Below are 22,866 nucleotides of genomic sequence, written 5' to 3' on the forward strand. Positions count from 1 at the left end.
CCAACTGTCGCGTTTAACTTCGAATAGTTATAAACAATGAAAAAGAAAAGTGTAAGAACTCTTAAGTTTAAAAATAGTAATAACGGTCGGATACATAATTTTTTATCTGCGAATGGAAATGTTATCTGTTTTATGTTGTATGTTGAGAATTATTTTATTCAAAATAATGTAATTTTAGTGTGGTGTTTTATATATTAGTAACTTGTAAGAAGAAATAACAAAGATGGACCACTGAATGTGAAAATAGGAGGAGAAAAGATTATGGAGATAGAAGAATTTTGTTATTTGGGAAGTAGAATTACTAAAGATGGACGAAGCAGGAGCGATATAAAATGCCGAATAGCACAAGCTAAACGAGCCTTCAGTAAGAAATATAATTTGTTTACATCAAAAATTAATTTAAATGTCAGGAAAAGTTTTTTGAAAGTATATGTTTGAAGTGTCGCTTTATATGGAAGTGAAACTTGGAAGATCGGAGTATCTGAGAAGAAAAGATTAGAAGCTTTTGAAATGTGGTGCTATAAAGTGACAAATGAAGAGGTATTGCGGCAAATAGATGAAGAAAGAAGCATTTGGAAAAATATAGTTAAAAGAAGAGACAGACTTATAGGCCACATACTAAGGCATCCTGGAATAGTCGCTTTAATATTGGAAGGACAGGTAGAAGGGAAAAATTGTGAAGGCAGGCCACGTTTGGAATATGTAAAACAAATTGTTAGGGATGTAGGATGTAGAGGGTATACTGAAATGAAAAGACTAGCACTAGATAGGGAATCTTGGAGATCTGCATCAAACCAGTCAAATTACTGAAGACAAAAAAAAAACGTAGATAAGATAAAAACTTAGGTAAGATAAACTTAGGTAAGATATTAGATTTCAATTAAAAAAAAGAAATCTTAATCGTGAACGGGGAAATATTTATTTTATGTATTACTAAAATTTACATGGGTTGGAATTTATAAATATTTAATTAAATAATGTTTTAGCCTTAAAAAAATATATTTAAAATATAAACCCATTCCAGAAAACAATCTAGTTTAAAATTTACTTTTTTTAAATTAGTACGCGTAATTTTGCCTCTTTACTTAAATTTTCTAATAAAAAAATTATCGAGAATAATATAAATAAAATAACCAAATTGGAAGAGGGATTTTGTGTCAAAAAATGTATTTTTACAATTTCTTTTTAGGTCTATAAAAGCTTAAAAACATTAAATTGATGTCCAACTCTCTTCAAAACATAGCACCCAAGTTTCAGTACAACTTTTAGTAATTACTAAAAACCTCATGCGATTTGAAATAATATATTTAGCAAAACTACGGGCAAGTAATTATTAAAAGTCTCTCTAGAGTTCCAGAAAAGCTGAGAAATGTTCAATGATGTTCAAATCATTGAACATGAGAGTCACCTCCCCTGGTAGAAAGGCGGAAAAGGCTGTTTATAGCACGTTGTTATATTCAGGCTGCAAACGAGTGAGAATACTTGGTACAAAAAGACCAATTATCTTTAGGGATAAGAAAATCTCCTCTACAAAGTGTCAAAAGCCTCTTTGTGGATGGAACGGATAGAGAACACTTATTATCCTTCTGGCGGAAGAACCTAAATTGGTAAACGACGTTGTGATGCAGAAGGCAACGGGAAACCACTGCATTAAAGATTCTGAAGGATATCCATTTGAGTTCACATGGCACGGCTCTGTTTAATGTAAAATTCAGCATCACATTAGAAGCTGGCTGGCTACGTGTATCGCCAGCCTTCGCTTAGGACATTCATTTTAAAAATTTTTCGCCCACCGCCCAATTGAAAATCAAAAATCTTCTCGCGCCTTTCCAAAATTTTTAAACTTACTATCCGTTAAAAATAATAATTACAATTGCTGTTTTTAAGATGCGCTCTTAAACAAAGTTGTAATTATAGTTTTTAAAAGTGGCATATCCTATTTCTGAGTTTAAAATTACATTTTACTTGAGAGTAATTAAAAAACGCATATTTCATCATATTTGGAAGTATTTTTATTAAAATTGCTTTCAAAAAATTACAACTATATCGCAGAAAGTTATACAAAAGAGAAAAAGCTAAGTCTTAAGGTTTTAAACGATTTTAATGCAGTTTACTAAAAAAATTTCGTTTCCTCCATGCGCTCGATTCAACACGAAGAAAAACTTTCAGATTTTTAAAACTTTTCTTCTCACTGATTTTTTTTTAATTTGTTGATTTTTGAAATCTGGAGAATACTGTCAATTAAAAAGAGTATTCAAGCTTTTAATTTTTTTTCATTCGTTTCTATATGCCTCTTAGTTGCAAAGTTAAAATAGTTTGAATACACTCATTTTTTATCATAAAATATAGGTGTCCCTTTGAAATACAAGAAAACATAATTTTGGCATTTTATTTTTTATCAGTCATCGCCCTTCTAGACCGCCTGAACGCCTCTATTTTCTGTGCGCCTTCTACCGTCCCCCCTGAAGGTCTTCAACGCCCACAAGAGGGTGTTATCGCCCACGTTGAGAACAAATGGCTTAGGAGGAGGTCTTAAAAGAAGAATAACTTACTAAAAGGATGCATGAAGGGAACTCTGGTCATCATTTTAAGTAAGTTTTTAATAATCTTAAAAAAATATATATAAATTTTAAATATCATTATGTTTTTCTGGAAATTTTTTAAGAAAAATGTTTTATAAAACTCTGCTAAAAATTTAATAAAAAAAAATGTTATTTTTCTTTTCGTTGTTTCAGCCAAAATATTTAATTTTAAAAATTATTTCTCTCTAAGGTATAACCTGAATGAGAAAATGTTTAACTTAAATCAGAATAATTCATTTTATGGAATTACATATAAAGAATTGTTAAATAAAGAGATTTTATAAACTTTTTGATGTCCCATTCAATCAAATTAAACTTTTTTGCTAAATAAACTATTATTTTGTTAATTTTACAATCTTTTTAATATGCTGGCGATAATAAACTTATTTATAAAAATAATATGTATGTAAGTATTTATGTAAAGTAATATTTATGTATATTTTTACTTCAGCCACTTGGTTTCAATTCCTTTTTTTAATTATATTTTTTACTCAAGTGTTCAGAGTGTATATGTTTTGCAAATTCTACTACATTTTTGCAGAGATTAAACTATAAATTTATCTTATAATTAATAGTCCAATCCTAAAAATATTATCCATTTTTTTTGGGAAGGGCCACGTTTTACGATACATTTAAACAAATTAAATTAATATTCGATGGAATTTCGGCCATCGAATTAAAATTCGATGGAATTTTTAATTTTAATAATGAAGGATTGTTTAAATTTTCAGCTTAATCGTTGCCAATTTTAAAGAAAACCCCTATTATTATTTATGCTGATTTTCAAATTCTAAAATACATACTTCAAATTAACCGTTCATTTTTATGTAAATTTTAGAAGTACACGATTAAAACTAGGTTTTATTAGCAATTATTTTCACAAAAAGTTAAAAAAAAAAAAATAGTTTAAGTAGCTAAAACAAGAAGTTAGTTCTTAGTTAAATTAACGAACATTTATTTATATCACAATAAATTAGTACGTACGAGTAAAGTAGTTAATTCGTGAATTTTTTAAATCCAGATATATTCTGAAACTTAATGTAACATAAGAAATTTTATACAAAGTAAAAGTTAAACCATGTATGGTAAAGTTTATCTTTTTTTACATTAATTTAATTTACAACATTTTTTTTTTTTATTAATGCAATATATAAATTTAATTATATGGTTGGTAAATGTTTTTATAAAAAAAAAAAAAAACAAAAAAAAAACAAAATTAGAAATAAAAAATTATATATATATATATATATATATATATAATTGAAAGTGATGTTTATAATATAGAATACTGTTTTTTGTTAGTTTTGACACTGTTAAAAGTGTTATGTTACAATAAAATAATGAGAAAACCGTAGTGTCAGATTTCATTCGTAATCATGAACAGTTGTGAAGGAGTTTTGCTTAGTTTAGTTAAGTGAGAGGTAGTGTCCAATTAAAAGTAAGTTCTGTTAAACGTTTAAAAAAAAAGTAATAATAAGAATGAAAGAGAGAAAGATAATGAAAGATAAAGAGAATAAATAAACGTGAACAGTTGTGAAGAAGAAGAAAGGAGCCGAGATATTTTGCATACAAATCTGCTTATTAGAACAGTTTTAGTCTTTCATAGTGTTGTTTATTTATTTTTTATTATTTTTTTATTATACGTTTTTTTGTAGTTTATACCAAGTCGGTAGGCCTGATTTATATCCGGTTAATAAATTAACCTTTCACTTTATACACTTTGTAAAACCTTACAGTCGGTCGTTAGTAATTAAAATAAGAGCCCTCCTACCAGGGTACATACAGTTAATCTTATAGTGTACATTGCTTACCCTTTCTTTTCTAATTCATTTGTTATACAGTGCCATTATCTAATTAATATCCGATTGAATGTATAGAAAGGAATGAATATTTATTGAAGTGGCCTGAAAAGAACTAAAGAATTAAAAGAAGAAATAAGAATTAATAGGATTAGATTACACCACAATAACATATACTAATACACGACTGAAAACAGTAATTATACGTCATTTTACAAAGTGGCAACACTGCTTGTTAAAAAAATAATCTAAAAAAGTAATCTGTACAATTAATCATTAATTATAACCAAACATTGCCTCTGAATATACGATCGATAATCCGGATTAAATCAATTAATTATTCGATCGTACAGAACTGAAATCGATCTGGAAAATTCGAAAGTACATAAAATTTACATTATACATAGGAATGCATGCATGCATTAATAATACTCCTACAAATTATGCACCACCAGAGTCATTTAAAAATTAAAAAACAAATGACTTTAGAAATCCGATTATTTATTGAATGACAATAAAACTAATTTATTAATAAATAATTCCCGGAAACATTTACGCACTTTTCCCATCTTTCTGTGAGCTTTCGTATTACAATAGTAAAGAATTGTTCACTTTGATGTCTCAACCATTCTTGTACTGAATGTTTTACCCGCTCATTGATCCCTAATTTGGTCCACGTAAAACCTCTTAATCTGACAACACATACCAATCTGGTTTTGTGCAGATTGTTGTCCAGTCGTTATCGTGCAGAAGAATTACCCATTTTGAGAGAGAAGCCACTTTATTTTCTAGCATGTAAAAATACCATTTACTGTAGATACATACGCTGTTCTTTCATATATTCCAAATAAATTCAGTTTTTATATTCTCAAAACACCATTAACATTATTTTACCGGTTGACGTGTAGATTTTGAATAATTTATGGCCAGAATACTCTGAGTTTTCATTCTACACTCTGACGTTCGAATTCCCGCTCAAAATGATAAATCCAGGTTTCATCACGAGTCATTATATGATCAAAAAAAGCATAACCTTTCTGCTAAAAAACAGTCATTAAACTTCCGTACAAATATGAATTCGCGTTGTTTGTAATTCTGAGTACTTTTGATGGCTATAAGTGGAAACCTTTTAAATCAATAATATCATAGTAAGTCGATACTTAGATTTTTAAACTTTGTTTGACATAATCGCTTCATATTGGATTGCTGTAGCTTTATGATATAAATACGGGAAATCTTTAGAATAATATAACCTTGTTATTACAAAGAGTTCGTTTTTATTCAGGTACTCTATTTAAAATCAATACATGTCATTATTGATTAAAATAGATTTTCTAAACATTATGAATAGAATAGTTCTTGCAAATATAGCCCATTTGGTCCACACACTGCTAGAGTTGGTTACCAAAAAAACGTCAAGTTGGCAGAATGTGGTACATAGCGGCCACCTCGCGTTGAATCGCTTCTTTAGTTTAGCATTGAAACAGATTTTCCAGGGTGCACTTTAGATTCTAAATAAACTGGTAAAAAGAAGTTACATACAGAAAAATCGGTTAAACAAGATGACCAGATGATATCTACCCGTACCGAAATTAAACGTTCCGGAAACATCGATTTTAACACTTCTGTCGAAATTCTAATCATTTGGAAAGTTACCTCAATCTTTGTTACCACAGTTCGGATCGTTTATGCGTCTTTTGCTTTATAAAAGTTCGTGCTACATCGAAGTATTCCATAGTAAATTCACTGTAACCAACTAACCGTCCTCTTCAAAAAAACATATGGGCCGATAACCCCAAATTTCACCACCCTCACATCACATTGTGATCTATTTGCATGAAGTGGACGCTCATGAAGCTATCATGCAAGTTCTGTTTATTAGTACAATCCGACAAGTGGAAGTGGGCTTCGACACTCATAAGAGTTACAGTGTTTATCGTCATTTTCAAGATAATCTCTGCAATAATTCTGCTTGTTACCGATCAAGAGATGTCAATTCTTGAACTTAGTTTATAGGGATGGAAATTCAAGTCATTCTTCTGACAATTCATTTGGAAATTTTCAATGCGGTAAAATATCGAGCTGTCAAACATTGCGGGCCAGCTTCAATTGCCTACGTTACCTGTTCAATGTTCTCCGATTTCATGCGGATCTCGCCCTGCCTTCCCGACAGTTTTTTTTTTTATGATGACTTAGTTCTGACATTTTTCACCTACAATGTGATTGGGTTACGAGAAGACAAAGGGCCGTGGTGGCTAACATTGGAAAGATGTCAGAATCTTTTTTGCGTGAGCAAGACAGAATCAATGTTTTTTTTTTTTAAATGTTCCCATAGCAAAAGCGAAGGCGTAGTGTTCCACGGTTCTATGGTGGTTGAAATAGCAACTACCACACCTACCCACGATAGAACAAGCAATAAGAACAAGAACATAAGCGCAGTAACTAATCAAAATTCGTCAGGTTTCTGTCCCACTCTGCATATCACCCTGAATTATCTTTCTAATATTCAAAATTTAATCACGTGAAAATTAATTTAAAAATGTTAAATGTAAAATAAAAAGAACATTTTTAAAAAGAATTTGAATAAGTGCTTCCGTTCGCACAATAGAGTCTTAGCTAACGCTTAGTAGAAACCTTTACAGAACTTCTCCTCATTGGCTTAGTATTTTTTTAAAAAGAGACAGCTTTCTCGCTTTTTAAGTTTCTTGAGAACAATTGTTTTTTTATATGAGCAAATCGAATCTTTAAAGTCAACACTAATTTAAGTGTTAGTATGTAATGATGAATTAATTCATTACAGAAGTTTTTTGAAGCATGAACTTAGGAAAAATGTTTTTTTATGCTCATTAGCCGTATGGAAATTGATAGCATATGAAAAAATATCATGCCTAACTAGGATTCGAACCTAGGACCTCCTAACGAAATGCCGAAAGACTACCTACTCAGCCACGGAATTCGGCAACTTTAGCAAATGAAAAATGTCATTCGTAACTGAGATTCGAACCCGGGCCCCTGGAAAAGTATGAAACGCCGAGAAGCTACTCCACTCTCTATCTCTGTTTCTAGAATTATTTTTATTAAAACTTGACAATGATTTCTAAATGTTGACATTTAAAAAACAATTACAAAAGTATTATTTTTTTAATCGCAACAAAGATTATGTCACTGAAACTAAGAAGAACAGAATTAAATTAAATAATAAATTAATAAATTACGCTTACCGGAATAGCATCAGGAAGTGATGAAAGTTGTTGATCATTCTGTTCTTGATTAATTTGTTCATCTTCGTTATTTTTATCATCAGAAATTTTATCAGGGTTTTCTTCTTCAGTGGTTATTTTTATTTCCCTATTATCACAATCTTTTTGTATTACTTCAACTTTTACGTCATCTTTAAATTTATTGATAATTTCTTCAACTTCTTCTTCTAATTCGTCATTAATTTCTTCTTCGATCGCAAGATTTTGTTTTAAGGAAACATTTTTATCGATATCATCGTTATCGATATACCAAGATGAGTGATTTGATTCTGGCTGTTTTGATGCTGAATCAGAATACGCACCTAATGTATTAGCGACATCTTTACATTTTTTATGTATATAATTTTTAACTCTTTTTGATTTACTTAATGATTTATTATTTCCACCTCTTTTAAAATGATCATCTGATGTCCAGGCGCTACATTCTGACGTCTCAACATATGTACCTCCTCCACCAGTATCTTGTGAATTCTGTTGTTGACCACTTCTTTCACTCGGTGTTACCTGAAAAAAAAAAATTAATAAATTAATTAAAAATTTTCACTTTTTTGAAGTTTTAATATCTTTTCAAAGTGTGTTTTATTTGTTTAGAATTTTTAACTAACCAGTAAGATTGAAAACAAATGTTTAATATAAAATATTTCATAATAATACAAAACTGTATGAGGACTAGCTGTACCCACGGCTTCGCTCGCGTGGGATTTTTGGATTTTGGGTGGTGCACTAGCCGACATTAACTTAAAATTCTGTCATATCTAATACCTGAATAAAACGACTTCCTCCTCTCGTTTAGAATATTAATATAACTTACTTTTAACATGAAATTAGTCAAATAATGTATTCACGAATAATAAATAATTTCACTTTTCATACGAGTAATAAAATATGTAATAATCCGTAACATGCATGGGTAATATTCAGTCTTATAAATGACACCTTTATTATGCTCACCAAAGATGTTCTGTACAACGAAAATCATTACTCTCAGAAAAAGCAACCTAGACTGATTATCTCCTGATAACGTGTGACGTTTATACGTACGTACATATCTCGAATAACTAAAAAAAATATTGGCAGGACAATGCTGAAATTTTGAATTTAGGACTGTTGTAACATGTAGTTGTGCACCTCTCCTTTTGATTTTAATCGACTGGACCAAAAGTGCCCAAAAAATTCCAAAATATTTAAATTTTGGACTTTTTCTTAACTACAGTCGTAAGCCCACAATGAAAGCTTTTCAACGATATATGATATGTTGTACTTATTTTCATTGGTTCCAGTGTTATAGCCAAATGAAATCTTTAATTAATGAATTATTTGGATCTTGCAAGGGGAGGGCACATCGTTTAGACTTCATCTTCTTTTTTAGTTTATTTAAAAAAATTTTTTTTTTTAATTAACAAATATTGATGTATTAATAATTAATCTCTGATTGTAAAAAAAGTTTACGATAATAATTCAATAATAATAAAAAAAAAAAACAATATGAATAATTGTCATTAGTTATTAATGAAATAAAATTTTGTTAACTTTTCATTTAAAAAAAAAAAAAATGGATATATGTAATTTAATAGGCGTACAAGGAAATTATGTGGTGTTCACATCACATTTTTTTTTTAAAAAACCTTTTGAAAGTTTATACTTAATATATTGAATTATTAAGAAATATATAATTTTTTTTAAATGATAGTCCCCGGGCCTAAAATGCAGAAAAGTTTTGTTTTTAATTTCTTTTTCTAAAACTCTTTTAACTTGTATTATTAAATTTTTTTTTTGTAATTTTATTCATAATTTAAAGATAACCTTGGCATTATTCCGGACACAAAATGAGAATTATTCTTTAATTATTTTTTAATATTTTAAAAAAACTTTCTTTTAAATTTATTTTTATTTATTAGGAATCATTATAATTAAATTGTTTTCCCACAGAGTAAAGAAGCCCCTAGGAACAATTTATATATAACTCTATAGGATACTGCAGTTAATTGTGCAATTCTAACGGTACATTATATTACATAAAATACGTTATCTATAAATAGAGTGATATTTTTTTTTTGCAAGTTATGAAAATATCAATGACGATTTTAATAATAATAATTGTAATACTATGTACATTTAGTTGATATATTTACCATATGCGTGATTTCATTTAATTTTATTAACAGTTTATTACTGTTTTTATTAATCAATTTTTTTTATACTCCATTTAGAGGGAGAGAAGTGGAAGCAAGATGGAGATATAAATTGAAGTACTATATATATATATATATATATATATATATATATATATAGTACATAATAGAACTAAATACAACATTACGAGTATAAAAAAACACACTCACTGCACTGAGTGACTGTAAATGAGTGACCGACACAGGGTGGGTGGTCTTAGCAGTTATTCTATCTATTCTACTTTAGCCTTGAACAGAAAGTGAAACGTGAGTGAGTCGTGGGTCTATATAACTGAAGACAATTAGTTTAGTTTGACCTATTGGCTTTATTATAATAAATTATAAGTGACTAGCGAGCGGTACACAAGACTTTGTAATTATAATTTATTTGTTTATTTATTAATATAAATAATTAAATCGTTGGTATTATTTAAAAGAGTATATATATACATAGTCATTATATTATATTTAACAGATCATATATTCATTCATTCATTACAATTGTCAACACATAAAACTTTATGTTTTAAAAAACAGCTGTAATAATTTAATATATTATTATATATTAATTAATAATCATGAAGTTCAGGTTAAAAAAATGGATGTATCTTTTAGTGAGGTTCTGGTTAAACAATTTTTATAATTCTGTTCAGATACCTTCATATCTGACAAAATTTTGAGTGAGGGACAAAGATTTTCCTTTAACAACCCTGAGCTTCTGGTGGTTCTTTCCTAAATAGTAGGAAAGAAATGTTTTTCCCCCTATGTTGGCTAAGAAGTTTTTCCTAGTTACCAAGAATAAAAAAGTTAATAAAAAAGGGCTAGCAAACTTTTCCGCTATTGTTCATGACAATTTTTTTATTTCAAAACGAGATCAAACGATTTTTTTTAATATTAACGTGTTAATTATAATTAAGAAAAGTAATTCGAAAGATTAAAACTTTCAGTTAAAAAAAGTCTGGTCGAATCCCTTAATTAAATGAAGTTAAGCACTTTGCTGACTACGCTATATAATTGAAAAAAATTGTTTAAATAATTAAAATTAAATATTAAATGAATTTTTAATCATGAAAATTATTCTGTATTATTTAGAGTATATTTTTAGCAAAAGGGACCGCCTTACCCGGTAGTCGATAGGGACCCAAACTGAAAATTATGCGGTGTAGCAATCTTGTGCCTTGTTTTCAAGCATAATTTTTGCGATTTTATTAAACAATTTCAGCCATAATTCAACAGTTAGTGAATAGACGAACTGAACTATTAGTCAATAGACTAATATTTACAGAACTATTAATGTGATTAAAAAATGTTAATGGTCGCCATTTTTTTTATTTTTAAAATTAATTATTTTGTAGATGTTGTTGGGTGTATATAAAAATATGAAAATTTTATAAAAGTGACGTTCTATAATATTAATGAGACGCATTGATGTAAAGAAAAAAAGCCTCATTCAATGACAATGAAACTTTTTCTGAGTCAATTTGGCAACTTTGGGAACACATTTAATCAGTTGTTTGATCATAATTAATCTAAACATAACCTCTTTCGTTGATTTCAAAATGTCAGCTCCGCTTGAAACATATATATATATATATATTTAGTAAATGATTATAATTAACACATCATGTATTCATTCATTCGTTACAATTGTCAACAAATAAAACTTTGTTTTAAAAAACAGCTGTAATAATTTAATATATTATTATGTAACAATTAATAATCGTTAAAATCAGGTTAAAAAAAAGTTCAGTGAGGTTCTGGTTTCAGAGTCAAGTTGGCAACCTTGGGAATACATTTAATCAGCTGTTCAATCATAATTAATCTAAACATAATCTCTTTCGTTGATTTCAGAATGTCAGCTACTCTTGAAACGCGTACACGGAAGAGGAAACGTTGAGTGAAAATATTTTTGTTAAAAAGATGTGAAACCGGCGGAGATTTATTCAAGAATATTTAAACCATACGGTGAAAATTGTTTAAACCGCAATAACGTATATAAGTAACAGTTTAATTCGGGTAGAATAACAAGTATGACTGATCTCCACCGTTCTGGAAGGCTAGCTGAAGTTTCGACTACCGCACTGAAAAATCGCATAAATGATCTTATTCGCGAAGACAAGAGAGTCAAAATTCTCAAATTGCTAGTTTCCGTAAAATTAGTGTTCAAACCGCACATTCGATCATTTATAACGTGCTGAATTATCTTATATTTTATTATATTATTATAAAAAAATGTCCGAGATGGATTCCAAGGCAGTTGACTCAAGCCCATAAATACACCCGGATTGTTCTGAGCTCAAAGAACGGTTTGAAGCGGTAGGTAACGAACTTTCTAGATTGTATAATATCCTGTGATGAAACATGAATACACAATTTTGTGCTCGAATCCAAACAGCCAAGTCTTGGAGTGGAAACATCCGGATTTTCCCAGCAAAAAAAATTCAAAACTCACACTTCAGCCGGTAAAGTGATGTTGACGTTCGTCTAGGACTAGCAAGGCCCAATTTCTAGTGACTGTTTAGAAGAACAACGTACAGTGAATAGTGAGTACTATTCAAACATGCTCCAACAGAAAATGAGACCCGCGATAAGGCGAAAACGTCAGGGCGCACTCTCAAAAGATGTGATTCTTTTGCATGACAACGCGCGCCGCCATATCGCTCAGAGAACGGAAGAATGCTCGACAAGTTGGGTTGGGAGGTATTGCCACAACCTCCATACAGCCCAGACCTCGCTCCGAACGATTTTCAATTATTCGACCCGCTCAAAGATTTTTTGCGCGAAAAGTGTCTAAATGTTGCTGGAGACTATGTTGAAAAGTATTGTGAGTCTCATTGTCATTGAAGAAATCGTTTTTCTGTGTATCAATTTGTTTCGTTAATTATTGAACGTCCCTCGTATTTCGATCAATTCTTAAGATATAAATATTTATTAAAAAAGCAACACAGACCATTTGTCCACACGAACGTTTTTATTCTGATGTCCTGAATCAGTCCCTTAATTTTAGCAACATCTCCGGGACACTCTGTATAGTACCAGATAAAATTACCGAATGCACAATGAGGCAAATGATGACGAAAAGGTTTTTAAAAAATCGTAAGTGGTGAGACGCGAGAATATATTATAACTTGGAAATCAAAGCAATTATTTACAATTGTTAATTAATCAATTTGTTGATTAATTATATAATACTATCTCTATCCGCCACGCTTCGCTGTGGCACATTGTGGTTGCATACGTTTCATAGAAGTTTAATTTTGCAATACTTGTGGATATACAATATTTTTTGTTTTTCCACTGTCTGCGTAGATATAAAGGTTTGCCGACTCGGGAACACGCAACATACAGTTGCCCATGTGAGAAGCAATCCGCATCTAAATCTAAACCAAACAATTGTAAAGATTGACCTTGAGCTTTATTCATTGTGACTGCAAATGCCAATCGATTTGGGAATTGCAATCTTTTAGATTAAAATGGTGTATCGGTCGGGATTATGGGTATTCGCTGAATGAGGACATCTTCACCTTTGAAAGGCCCCGTTAAAATCGTTGCTTCCACTACGTTATTCATCAATTTCTTAACTGCAAGTCGCGTGCCGTTGCAGAGTTTTGGCTGATTAATATTCCGCAACAGGATAATTGTCATTTTTTGATCGAACCGTTGCTAGAATCAATCTAATGAGGAATGTTTTCCCAGTTCCTCCTGGCGCATCCAAGAAGAAGGTCCCCCCAACTCCGTCATTTATCATTTGCATTATGCGATCATAAATGCCTTTCTGTTCACGCGTTAATTTGGGAATGTTTGATTGGACATATGACTGAAGATCACCGATGTTGTAACTCTGTTCACGGCGTAAATCCACATCAAATGAAGCAATCGCAGCTCGGGTGGGTACTGGCATTCCCAATTGACTAAGAACTTTATTTGAAATAGCTAAGCACTTGATAAATATCTTCAATATTTATCAATGCTTCGTTGTAAATGCCTTCTGTAAATTTCATGGTCATATTGGTATTTTCTAGGCGTACTCTATGCAAAATATCCTCAGCTATATGCGATCGATATCTTTCCCATAACTCTGTGGGCAATGAAGGGAAGCAAGCGGTCAATATAATTGCGAATAATGCGCGAATTTAGTTTGGATGTGCAGTGTTGCACGCGTCATTAGTACAACATATATCCCACTGTTGGTCGTTTTCTAATAAATTCAGAGCTTGGTGAAAGGCGCAGCTCAATCGCGACACGATCACACAAAAGTACCTCGATTAAAGTGAATATTTAATTCAAATTGTATAATAATCTGAATCAGATGCAAGTGGATACGTTTTTTTTTTTTTTTTGTTAATAAACAATGTAATTGGGAACAGGTATTGTTTCACACGTGACTGCGGTTGTCTTTAGCTAGTATGGCGAGTGTTCAACTCGCTTCCGGCAGATGGCGCGGTCACTGGTACACAGCTGACCGTTAAAAAAACTGTTTTCTCGCGGTCGCGGGTATGTGACTGATGCGAAAAATAGATAAAAACAATCTTTGATGCGGGTTATATATCGTACTAAAATTTGAGCTCAATCGGTGCAGAACATTTTGAGTTTTTGAAGCGAACACAAACGAACTTAACATTTTTATATATAAAGATTTATTATATATACGAGTATATAAATATATTATTATTATTATTATTATTTTCATGAAAAATAACTTAACTCATTGTTTTTGTTTTTGATTGGAAGGGTGTCGTTAATTAGGACTTTGTTCTGCGAGGTCAAACAATCATTGAAAAATCTTATTAAACGATGATAGAGCATTTGAAATAACAAGTAAGAACAAATTTTTCCAGTGGATTCACTGGACTATTCCAGTGAATTATTTCCAGATAATTCATAGATCCTGATATACTATGACATTCAACAATCCATAAATATCCTTCGTAACAGAAGTTTTGCTTAATACACATCCGTAACAACTATTGTTCAATTAAGAAATTAAAATTGACTTTGAAAAATCAAATTTTTTAAATAACAGAAAAGATTAAGAGGAAAACGTTCAACCTAATCACTAACCTACAATTAGAATTTCAGGTAATATACCAACAGTGAAAAAACGCTGGAGAATTACAAATAATTACAGAAATGTAATTACAATAAAATTACTAGGAGAAAGTGAAAATAACATCAGTTACTAAATACTTTTTTTGTAAAAAATTTTCTTTGTGGTTTTTAATGCGATTTTTTTTAATGATCAGCCCAGTTTACTTTCCCGGCGTAAATAGCTATATTAAAGGGGAAAGTATGATGATCATGTCAAAAATGGGTATCGGCTTTTTTTTATAAATCTTACACGTTTTAGGATTCAACTTGTTCAGCTAGACTAAAAAAACATATCTACTTAAGTGTGTTGGACTGCTCTTTGGCCTTGTATCTCAGGATTAATGAAAACGATTTTTAAAAATTTCGCTCAAATATTTCTGTATATTTCGTTTAAAAATTCGCGACGAAAACAATTTCGGTTTTCTTCAGAGACATTTTAGCGAAAACTTTATTGAAGTATGTATATTATAAATAATCCAAAAAAAGTATTTTCAAAAAATCAATTCCAGAGTTCACTGGGGGAGATCACTGAACATAATCATCTCTTAAAATTGAAATGAACGTTTTTTTCTTGTTTTGTTCTATCTACCTTCGGCTTAATTTTTTTTTTTTTTTACTTTTGAAACTTTATTCGTTCATTTATAAATATATCAAGAAATGTCTACAATTTTTTTAAATTATAGACCTAGGATCTAAAGTGCAGAAAGGTTTTGAAATTGCTTTTTTCTTCTTATTTTAGCCGTTATTGAAAGAAGTGTAGAGAAAACTTTACTTAAGTAAAATTGTTAAGCTTAACCTATAAATATTTTTAGAAAATCTGTTTTTTTAAATTTATTTTCCATGCATATAAAATATATCTTCTTTTTTTTCGTTTTTTAGCTTTAACTCAAATGTTTGTTATTAATAGCCGGGAAAGTCATGCAATATTTTGCCATATTTGTTTAATTATTCTGATTGAAAAGTACAAATACATTTTAAAATCAAAATCTTCTTTTTTTTCAACAAATATAAACTCGATTTGTACATAACATGAAGAATTTGTACATAAGAAATTTATTTGTCTATATTCAAATAAGAATTATTAAACTTCTCTTAATTTTATTTTCATTTCAACTTTTAAAATATCTGATGTGGACACCACATACCTTGTACGCCTATTAAATTACATTACACATTTTTAGAAGTACATACATTTTTATTTCCCTAATGATTTTTTTTTCATATTTTTTTATTGTTATTATAGAAGAGATTTTTTACAATCAGAGGTTAATAATTTTATTAATAAATCAATATATTTAAATTAAAAGAAAGGAGATGAAGTCGGATTTGCACATCGGTTCAAATCCGACTTCATCTCCTTTTTTTCCTTTCCCCTGTAAAATACAATTATTTCAATATTATGTACCACTTACGATATATCGTTGAAAAGCTCTCAATGAGAGCTTATTACTGCAATTAAGAAAAAGTTCAAAATAGAATTGTTTTGTATGTTGGGCTTTTTACGACACTTTTGGTCCAGTCGATTGCAATCAAAAGGGGAGGTGAACAACTAGATGTTACAACAGTCCTAAATCCAAAATTTCAACACCCTACGGCTAATCCCTTTTGAGTTATGCGAGATACGTACGTACAGACGTCACGCTGAAACTAGTCAAAATGACTTCGGGGATGGTCAAAATGGATATTTCCGTTGAAATCTTAAAACCGAAATTTTTCGGGATCTCAATTCTTCATTTACTTCGTACACGGAAGTGATTGCAAAAAAAAATATCTTACAAGATTTTTTTAAACTTTTACAAAAGTTTCTTTTTCATCTTGTAATTTTTGTTTTTAATAATTTAATTATCTCTTCTAACAATTATATTTTTCTTTGTAATTATTTATACATTTTTTAATTATTAATTTTATTCATGTACATTTGTAAGCAGCGAATTAGTTTTTTTAATTTTTTTGAAAATTATTTTTAAAAAATATAACTAAAAAAAAACGTTTGTATAAATAGAAAGTATTAAAATGATTTTAATACCAGTAAAAATTTTCAATTATTATTAGCTTAATTTATTTGAAATAAAATAAAAATAAAAAAACAGGAAACTACGTTATAAACATAAATAAAATATTGAAAAAACGTTACTAGTAATCTATAATAGAGATCAGTAATTAAAAAACAGTAAACGTCAAATATAATCATGAATTTTATTAATAAATAATAATTATTTTATATAATAAAATAATAAAAATAAAAAATACAAAATATAAAAAGTATTAAAAAAGCGCAGTTGAGGAACGTGTACATAATTCAGTGTTAAGAATAAGTGATACCGAGAAGATATTATTGGGTCGGGTCAATTTATGCGAATTGTCCTCGAGGCGTCCTGTCGGAGGGCAACCGGAGTAAAAGTCAAAAAGGCCGAAGGAGGTTCACACACATACTATATATATATATATATATATATATTCTGATGGACGATTCATCGGACCGTGAAGCAAAAGTTCAACTTTCATTAGTGAAAATGTTCTTCACATAGCAACACATCCCTCTCTATCATCATAACCTAATACTATTTTGTTTGGACAATCGGAAAGAAGAGAAACTCTGAATCTGTTATTGTACATAGTTTACTTTTTGAAGTTATGCCACGCTTATTAGTAATATCAACAATATGATCGCTAGAGATTTTTTTCTTTTTTTTATTCTCTCCTTCTTGACGTCTTCTCCTTAATTTTAACCATTTCCTTTCTTCATCTTTACCGACAAAACCGTGATTTGATCATATTATCCATCTCCTTTAATTCTTCCATCCTTCTTTATTCTACTTAAAGAAAAAAAACAAACAAACCGACAAATATAAAAGAACACCTGCCATTCCTACAAACACTCTTTTACTACTACGCCCATTTTTATGATTATATCACTTGTATAAATCATTAAAAAGACAACCAATACTCTATCTCTTTTTTTCTTTATAATGCATTATAAAAGTATAACGAAGAAAAATATAGAATTAATATTTGATACAGATAAAAACATATTTTAAACAAAAAATATATGCGTAAAATCTACCGAGACTTGAAATCTACTGCAGATTTGAAAGCAATAAATCGTTGGTTCTCGCGTGATGCAAGAACAAACAAACGGACAAATTTCGGCTTTATATATAAAATTATTTTTCAACATAGTTGCCTTCAACCTTCAACGCATTTTTCACTATCTTCAAGAAATTTCGCCACTTATGATTTAACGCCATTTTTCGAATCGTGTATAGTCATCAATTCACCCCCTTTTTTCCTAGTAAACCTGGTACGGGATGCTAGTTATTCTTAAAGATTGTTATAACTTTTTGAGTGCCTACAATAATTACAATTATGACCACTACCTTACATACATTAAAAAATATAATTAAACCATTTTAGATTAATATTATTTAATTTTCGCGTTGCATTTACCATAATAATTCCGTTTTCCTTAATTATTTTCTTGAGTTAAGCAGTGGGATTTGTACGAATTTTACAGACTGGTTCCATTCCTAAAACCCTGAATAAAATTTCAGAACAATCAGAATGAAACTGCACTATCTTTTAAATGCTTACTCTCATGTATAGGAGTAATAAGAGGTACCCCCATTATCCCATCAGTAAGGGGTCATAGTATATATCGTCTGTATTTTTACATTCGACTGTGTGTATGTGTGTTATGTATGTGCGCACACGCGCGTGTTTATGTGAGTTGTCACATTAGCTAATAGGCACAACATTTACCAAAGTTATCAAGTAAAGATAAGAAGAGGATTATTATTTTATTTTATAAGTAATTAATGAGAGAAGATTATTAATACGTTTCATAAGAAAGCTACCTATTGTAATGGGTACCATGATTCGACTTCCGGAAAATTTCGATATATTTTTGCGTTTCAATCCCCCAGACGCCAAAACCACCGTCAGTTTCATGGGCATTACTTTCTTGAACACGATAACCGTAATTTTTCTTCACTCACTTTCAAGTTGATACATAAAATATAACGAACCAAATGGAATGTCGAGTTCTTTTAAGGGCAAAATCGGACCACGGGGGTGAAAATGGGAGGGTTTTTCAAAAAGCACCAGTGAAATCTACCTTTGCCTTCCGGCGTGCCGAAAGGGATCTTTTTATAATAGCGATAAAAAATATAAGGAAATTATAAAATTTGACTCATGTATGTATATATATATATATATATATATATATACCTGTTTTTAAAAATCTAATTAAAAACCCTTGTTTGTAATTTTTGGGATTTCCATACCTATTAAATACACAACTATTAATTGAAACGAAGCTTCTTAACGCAGGCTTTGAGACAGTCAACTGAGTAAAAACGAGCGTCACGAAAAAGCGTCACGCGCTAGCCGATTCCCCCAGTATGCCATCCGCGTGCTACATATAGATACTAACCCACGTGTTTGGTAAGCTCTCTCACTCTCAATCTCTCTCTCTCTCTCTCTCTCTCTCACTCTCTCTCATACACACACACACACACACACATGTATATATGTGTGTGTATATATATATATATATATATATATATAAATATTACGCAGATTATGCGTATGTGCGCGTTCTCTGTTTCACTCGCTCGCCGGCAGTCTATGCTACAGAGTGATTGACTATAAATACTTCTGGTTATTTCGTATTTCTTATTAATAAAAAATTTCATCATTATTAATAATTATTTTAATATTTATCATGCACTATTAATAATTTATATAATATTGTGTAAGAAGCTTCGCTTACGTTGTGTGTTCATGCACCGACGTACGTTATTTATTGCTATGTTTTTATTTTCGCGTTCATTTTCATTGTTATACAAATAACTATTATTAAGAAATAAGTAGTTTTAACTATTATCTTGGCTACTACTCTAATAAATGGAGGTTGTTCCAAGGGATAATTCTAATTCTATATTTGGATATCCTTTTGTAAATAAATTGTAGAAAGTATGATAAACCAACAATATCTGCTGTGTATGGATATTTTTTGTATATAAGAAGAACAAAATGTCGTAGTAGAAAGTATGGTAAGCTATATTATGGTAAAATTATTTACTTACCTGAATACATTTTCTTTCATTCTTAAGATAATATTCTAAATCTTTTTCCATTTACGTAATATGTTTCAATAGTCTTTAACTACTAAAATTCACATATTTAATTATTACTCAATCCAATTTCACGTTTGGTCTTTCCACCAGGTACTTCTGTAGTTCCTTTAATAATTAAATACACCAAAGGGCATGATTTATTATTTACTTTTATCCTTTTGTGTAGTATCGAATTTTATTGGTCTTGCAACGCATCACCCTACATTGCATTTTATCTGAAGGTCCCGGGTTCGAATCTCGGTCAGCATGACATTTTCCACATGCTAAAAATCATTAATCTGATCCTCTGAAGCAATATCTAACGGTGATCCCGGAGGTTTTTTTTTTACACAAAAAATTCCTTTTCTGTAAATTCTTAATCCAGCCTGGCGGTAGGTAACTTATGAATTGAGATGTACTAAGAGATATCCTTACGTAGGTATAACTCAGTTCAGTTGTTTTCAATTTCTAAACCGTGAATCTTTTTAAATTCTGTATATTTACGCTGATACTAAATATTTTCTAAATCCATTGCTTTTTATTAATATAATTATATTTCATTTTTGTTGAAAAATATTTTCAATCAATTTAGTCTAAAAAAATAAGATTTTTTAATATGTTTAGTTAATTTTCTCTATAGATCATTTACGACAAAAGGGAAGTCGGATTTCGATGCTGCGCCAAAACATACAAAATATATATATTACTTTCCCGGGGAATACATATAAAATAGCTATCATATCAGAAATAGCTGTCATATCAGAAACGGGGTATTGAGGTTTTTTCAAATCTTTACGTTTTAGGGTCCAACTTGTTCATCTAGACCTAAGAAGAAATCTATTTATGTATATAGGTACGTATTTGTATCACACTGCTTTTGACCACAGATCTCAGTATTGACCGAATCGATTTTTTTTTCAAATTTGGCTCAAATACTTGTATATATGGAGCTTAGGTCATATAATGTTTTCTTCGAAAATTCGTTAAACGGGGTGGATATGGAGAAAAATCGATTTCGATTTTCTTCGGTAAACATTTTAGAAAAAACTTTATTAAAGTGAATTTGTAACCTAGAATAATAAATAATTACCTACAATAAATAATTTAAAAAAAATATTTTCCAAAAAATAAACCCCCAATTCTTGAAATTAAAATATATGTTTTTTTATTCATTTGCTCTATCTTCCTTTGTTTAAGATAATTTTCAAAAGTTGTTTGAAAGATTAAGTAACTTTGTTAAGCTTAACTTATATATGAATATTTTTAGAAAAAGTTTAAAAAAGTTTCTTAGCCAGCTCTAAAATATATATATATATATTCTGTTTTTTTTTTGGTTTTTTGGCTTTAACTCTATTTTTAAAATTAATTTTTACTTCCTTGTACAAAGTAAAGGAAGTATTGTGATCGCGAAAAATTTCGTTTTACATATTTCCATGGAAATATCCATTTTGACCATGCCTGAACCCATTTTAAATAATTTCGGTGTGACGTCTGTATATACGTACGTACACACATATATCCGTATGTACGATGTATCTCTCATAACTCAAAAACGATTAGCTGTAGGATGTTACAATTTTGGATTTAGGACTGCTGTAACATCTAATTGTGCACCTTCGCTTTTGATTGCAATTGACTGGACAAAAAGTGTCGAAAAAACCCATAATCCAAAAAGTTTAGTTTTTGGACTACAGTAATAAGCCCTCATTGAGAGATTTTCAACGCTATATCATAAGTGGTACTTATTTTCACTAGTTCCAGTTCCAGAGTTAAAGCCAAATAAAAATTTAGTTAATGAAATATTTTGATCTTACATATTAAGGGGGCACCCATATCGATTCGAATCCAACTTCTTTTTTTCAACTTTTTTTTAATATAAATATATTGATAAATTTAAATATACTGATTGAAATATATTAACCCCTGATAAAAAAATTTTACAACAAATAATAATAAAAAAATTACAAAATATCAGAAGTTATTAATGAAAGAAAATTTTACGTACTTTTCATTTAAAAAAAAAATGTTTATATGTAATTCAATAGGCGTACAAGGAAGTCATGTTGTGTCCACATCAGATTTTTTTACTATATTCTCATTACTTGAGAAAATTGTTAAATTGCTATATTCTCAGAAAATTGTTTAAAAATATTGAAAAAGTATACTTTTTATGAAAACCAAAAGTGGTTTTAAAAAAAATTAATTTCTTTAAAAATTTTTTTTTTTAAATAGTTAGATTTTTGACTGTAAGAACCACTTCTTTTATGATCAAGCGATAAAAGAGCTAAATGTATATAAACTTTGACAATGTCAATCAGATAAAATTTAGTAAATTTTCGATGAAGTATATAATTTTATTTTCTATACAAATAAAATAAAACCAAATATACAATAAAACCTACTTACTTCTTTTTTTGGATGATAAAATAAATTTGGTAAAATTTAAAACTTGATCGGCATTTTAACTTAATTCCGGCTGAAAAGCAAAGGCGCCAACCATTCGCCACAGGTTGGTAATAATAATAATAAATCAAAAAATAACTGTAATATTTATTATATTACGACGAATTTCTAAAATTGTAATTTTGTCATAACATACAAAATGGTTTATTATGATGGGAGGGAATCCATCAGCATATTTGCTTCATTAGAACTGCCCGTAGGCATAGGAATAAACTCAATAAACTCGGTCTTCGTAACTCAGAATTGTTGAATCTTAAGAGAAAGATATTCATTACTTTGTCTTACTATAAGCAGGAAACTCCTGTTTGCACAGCAAGTTTTGTGGAATGAGTTTATACATAAAATGAAAGACATACTGTGACTATGAAAAGTAAATAATACTTGAA

The 22,866-nt window shown here is 29.7% G+C and overlaps 1 protein-coding gene across 3 annotated transcripts in view; it reads right to left on the minus strand.

Annotated features, from left to right (window-relative positions):
• The window catches only part of LOC142329226 (puratrophin-1-like), a 1,606,956-nt gene that overhangs the window by 1,265,654 nt on the left and 318,436 nt on the right, over nt 1–22,866 (minus strand). For all 3 annotated transcript variants that reach the window (XM_075373630.1, XM_075373632.1, XM_075373631.1), the window contains exon 2: nt 7,603–8,145. In XM_075373630.1, coding sequence (XP_075229745.1) covers nt 7,603–8,145 — 543 coding nt within the window. The remainder of the gene's footprint in view (nt 1–7,602; nt 8,146–22,866) is intronic.

This window comes from Lycorma delicatula, chromosome 8 (assembly GCF_047948215.1).
Source record: "Lycorma delicatula isolate Av1 chromosome 8, ASM4794821v1, whole genome shotgun sequence".
NCBI lineage: Eukaryota > Metazoa > Arthropoda > Insecta > Hemiptera > Fulgoridae > Lycorma > Lycorma delicatula.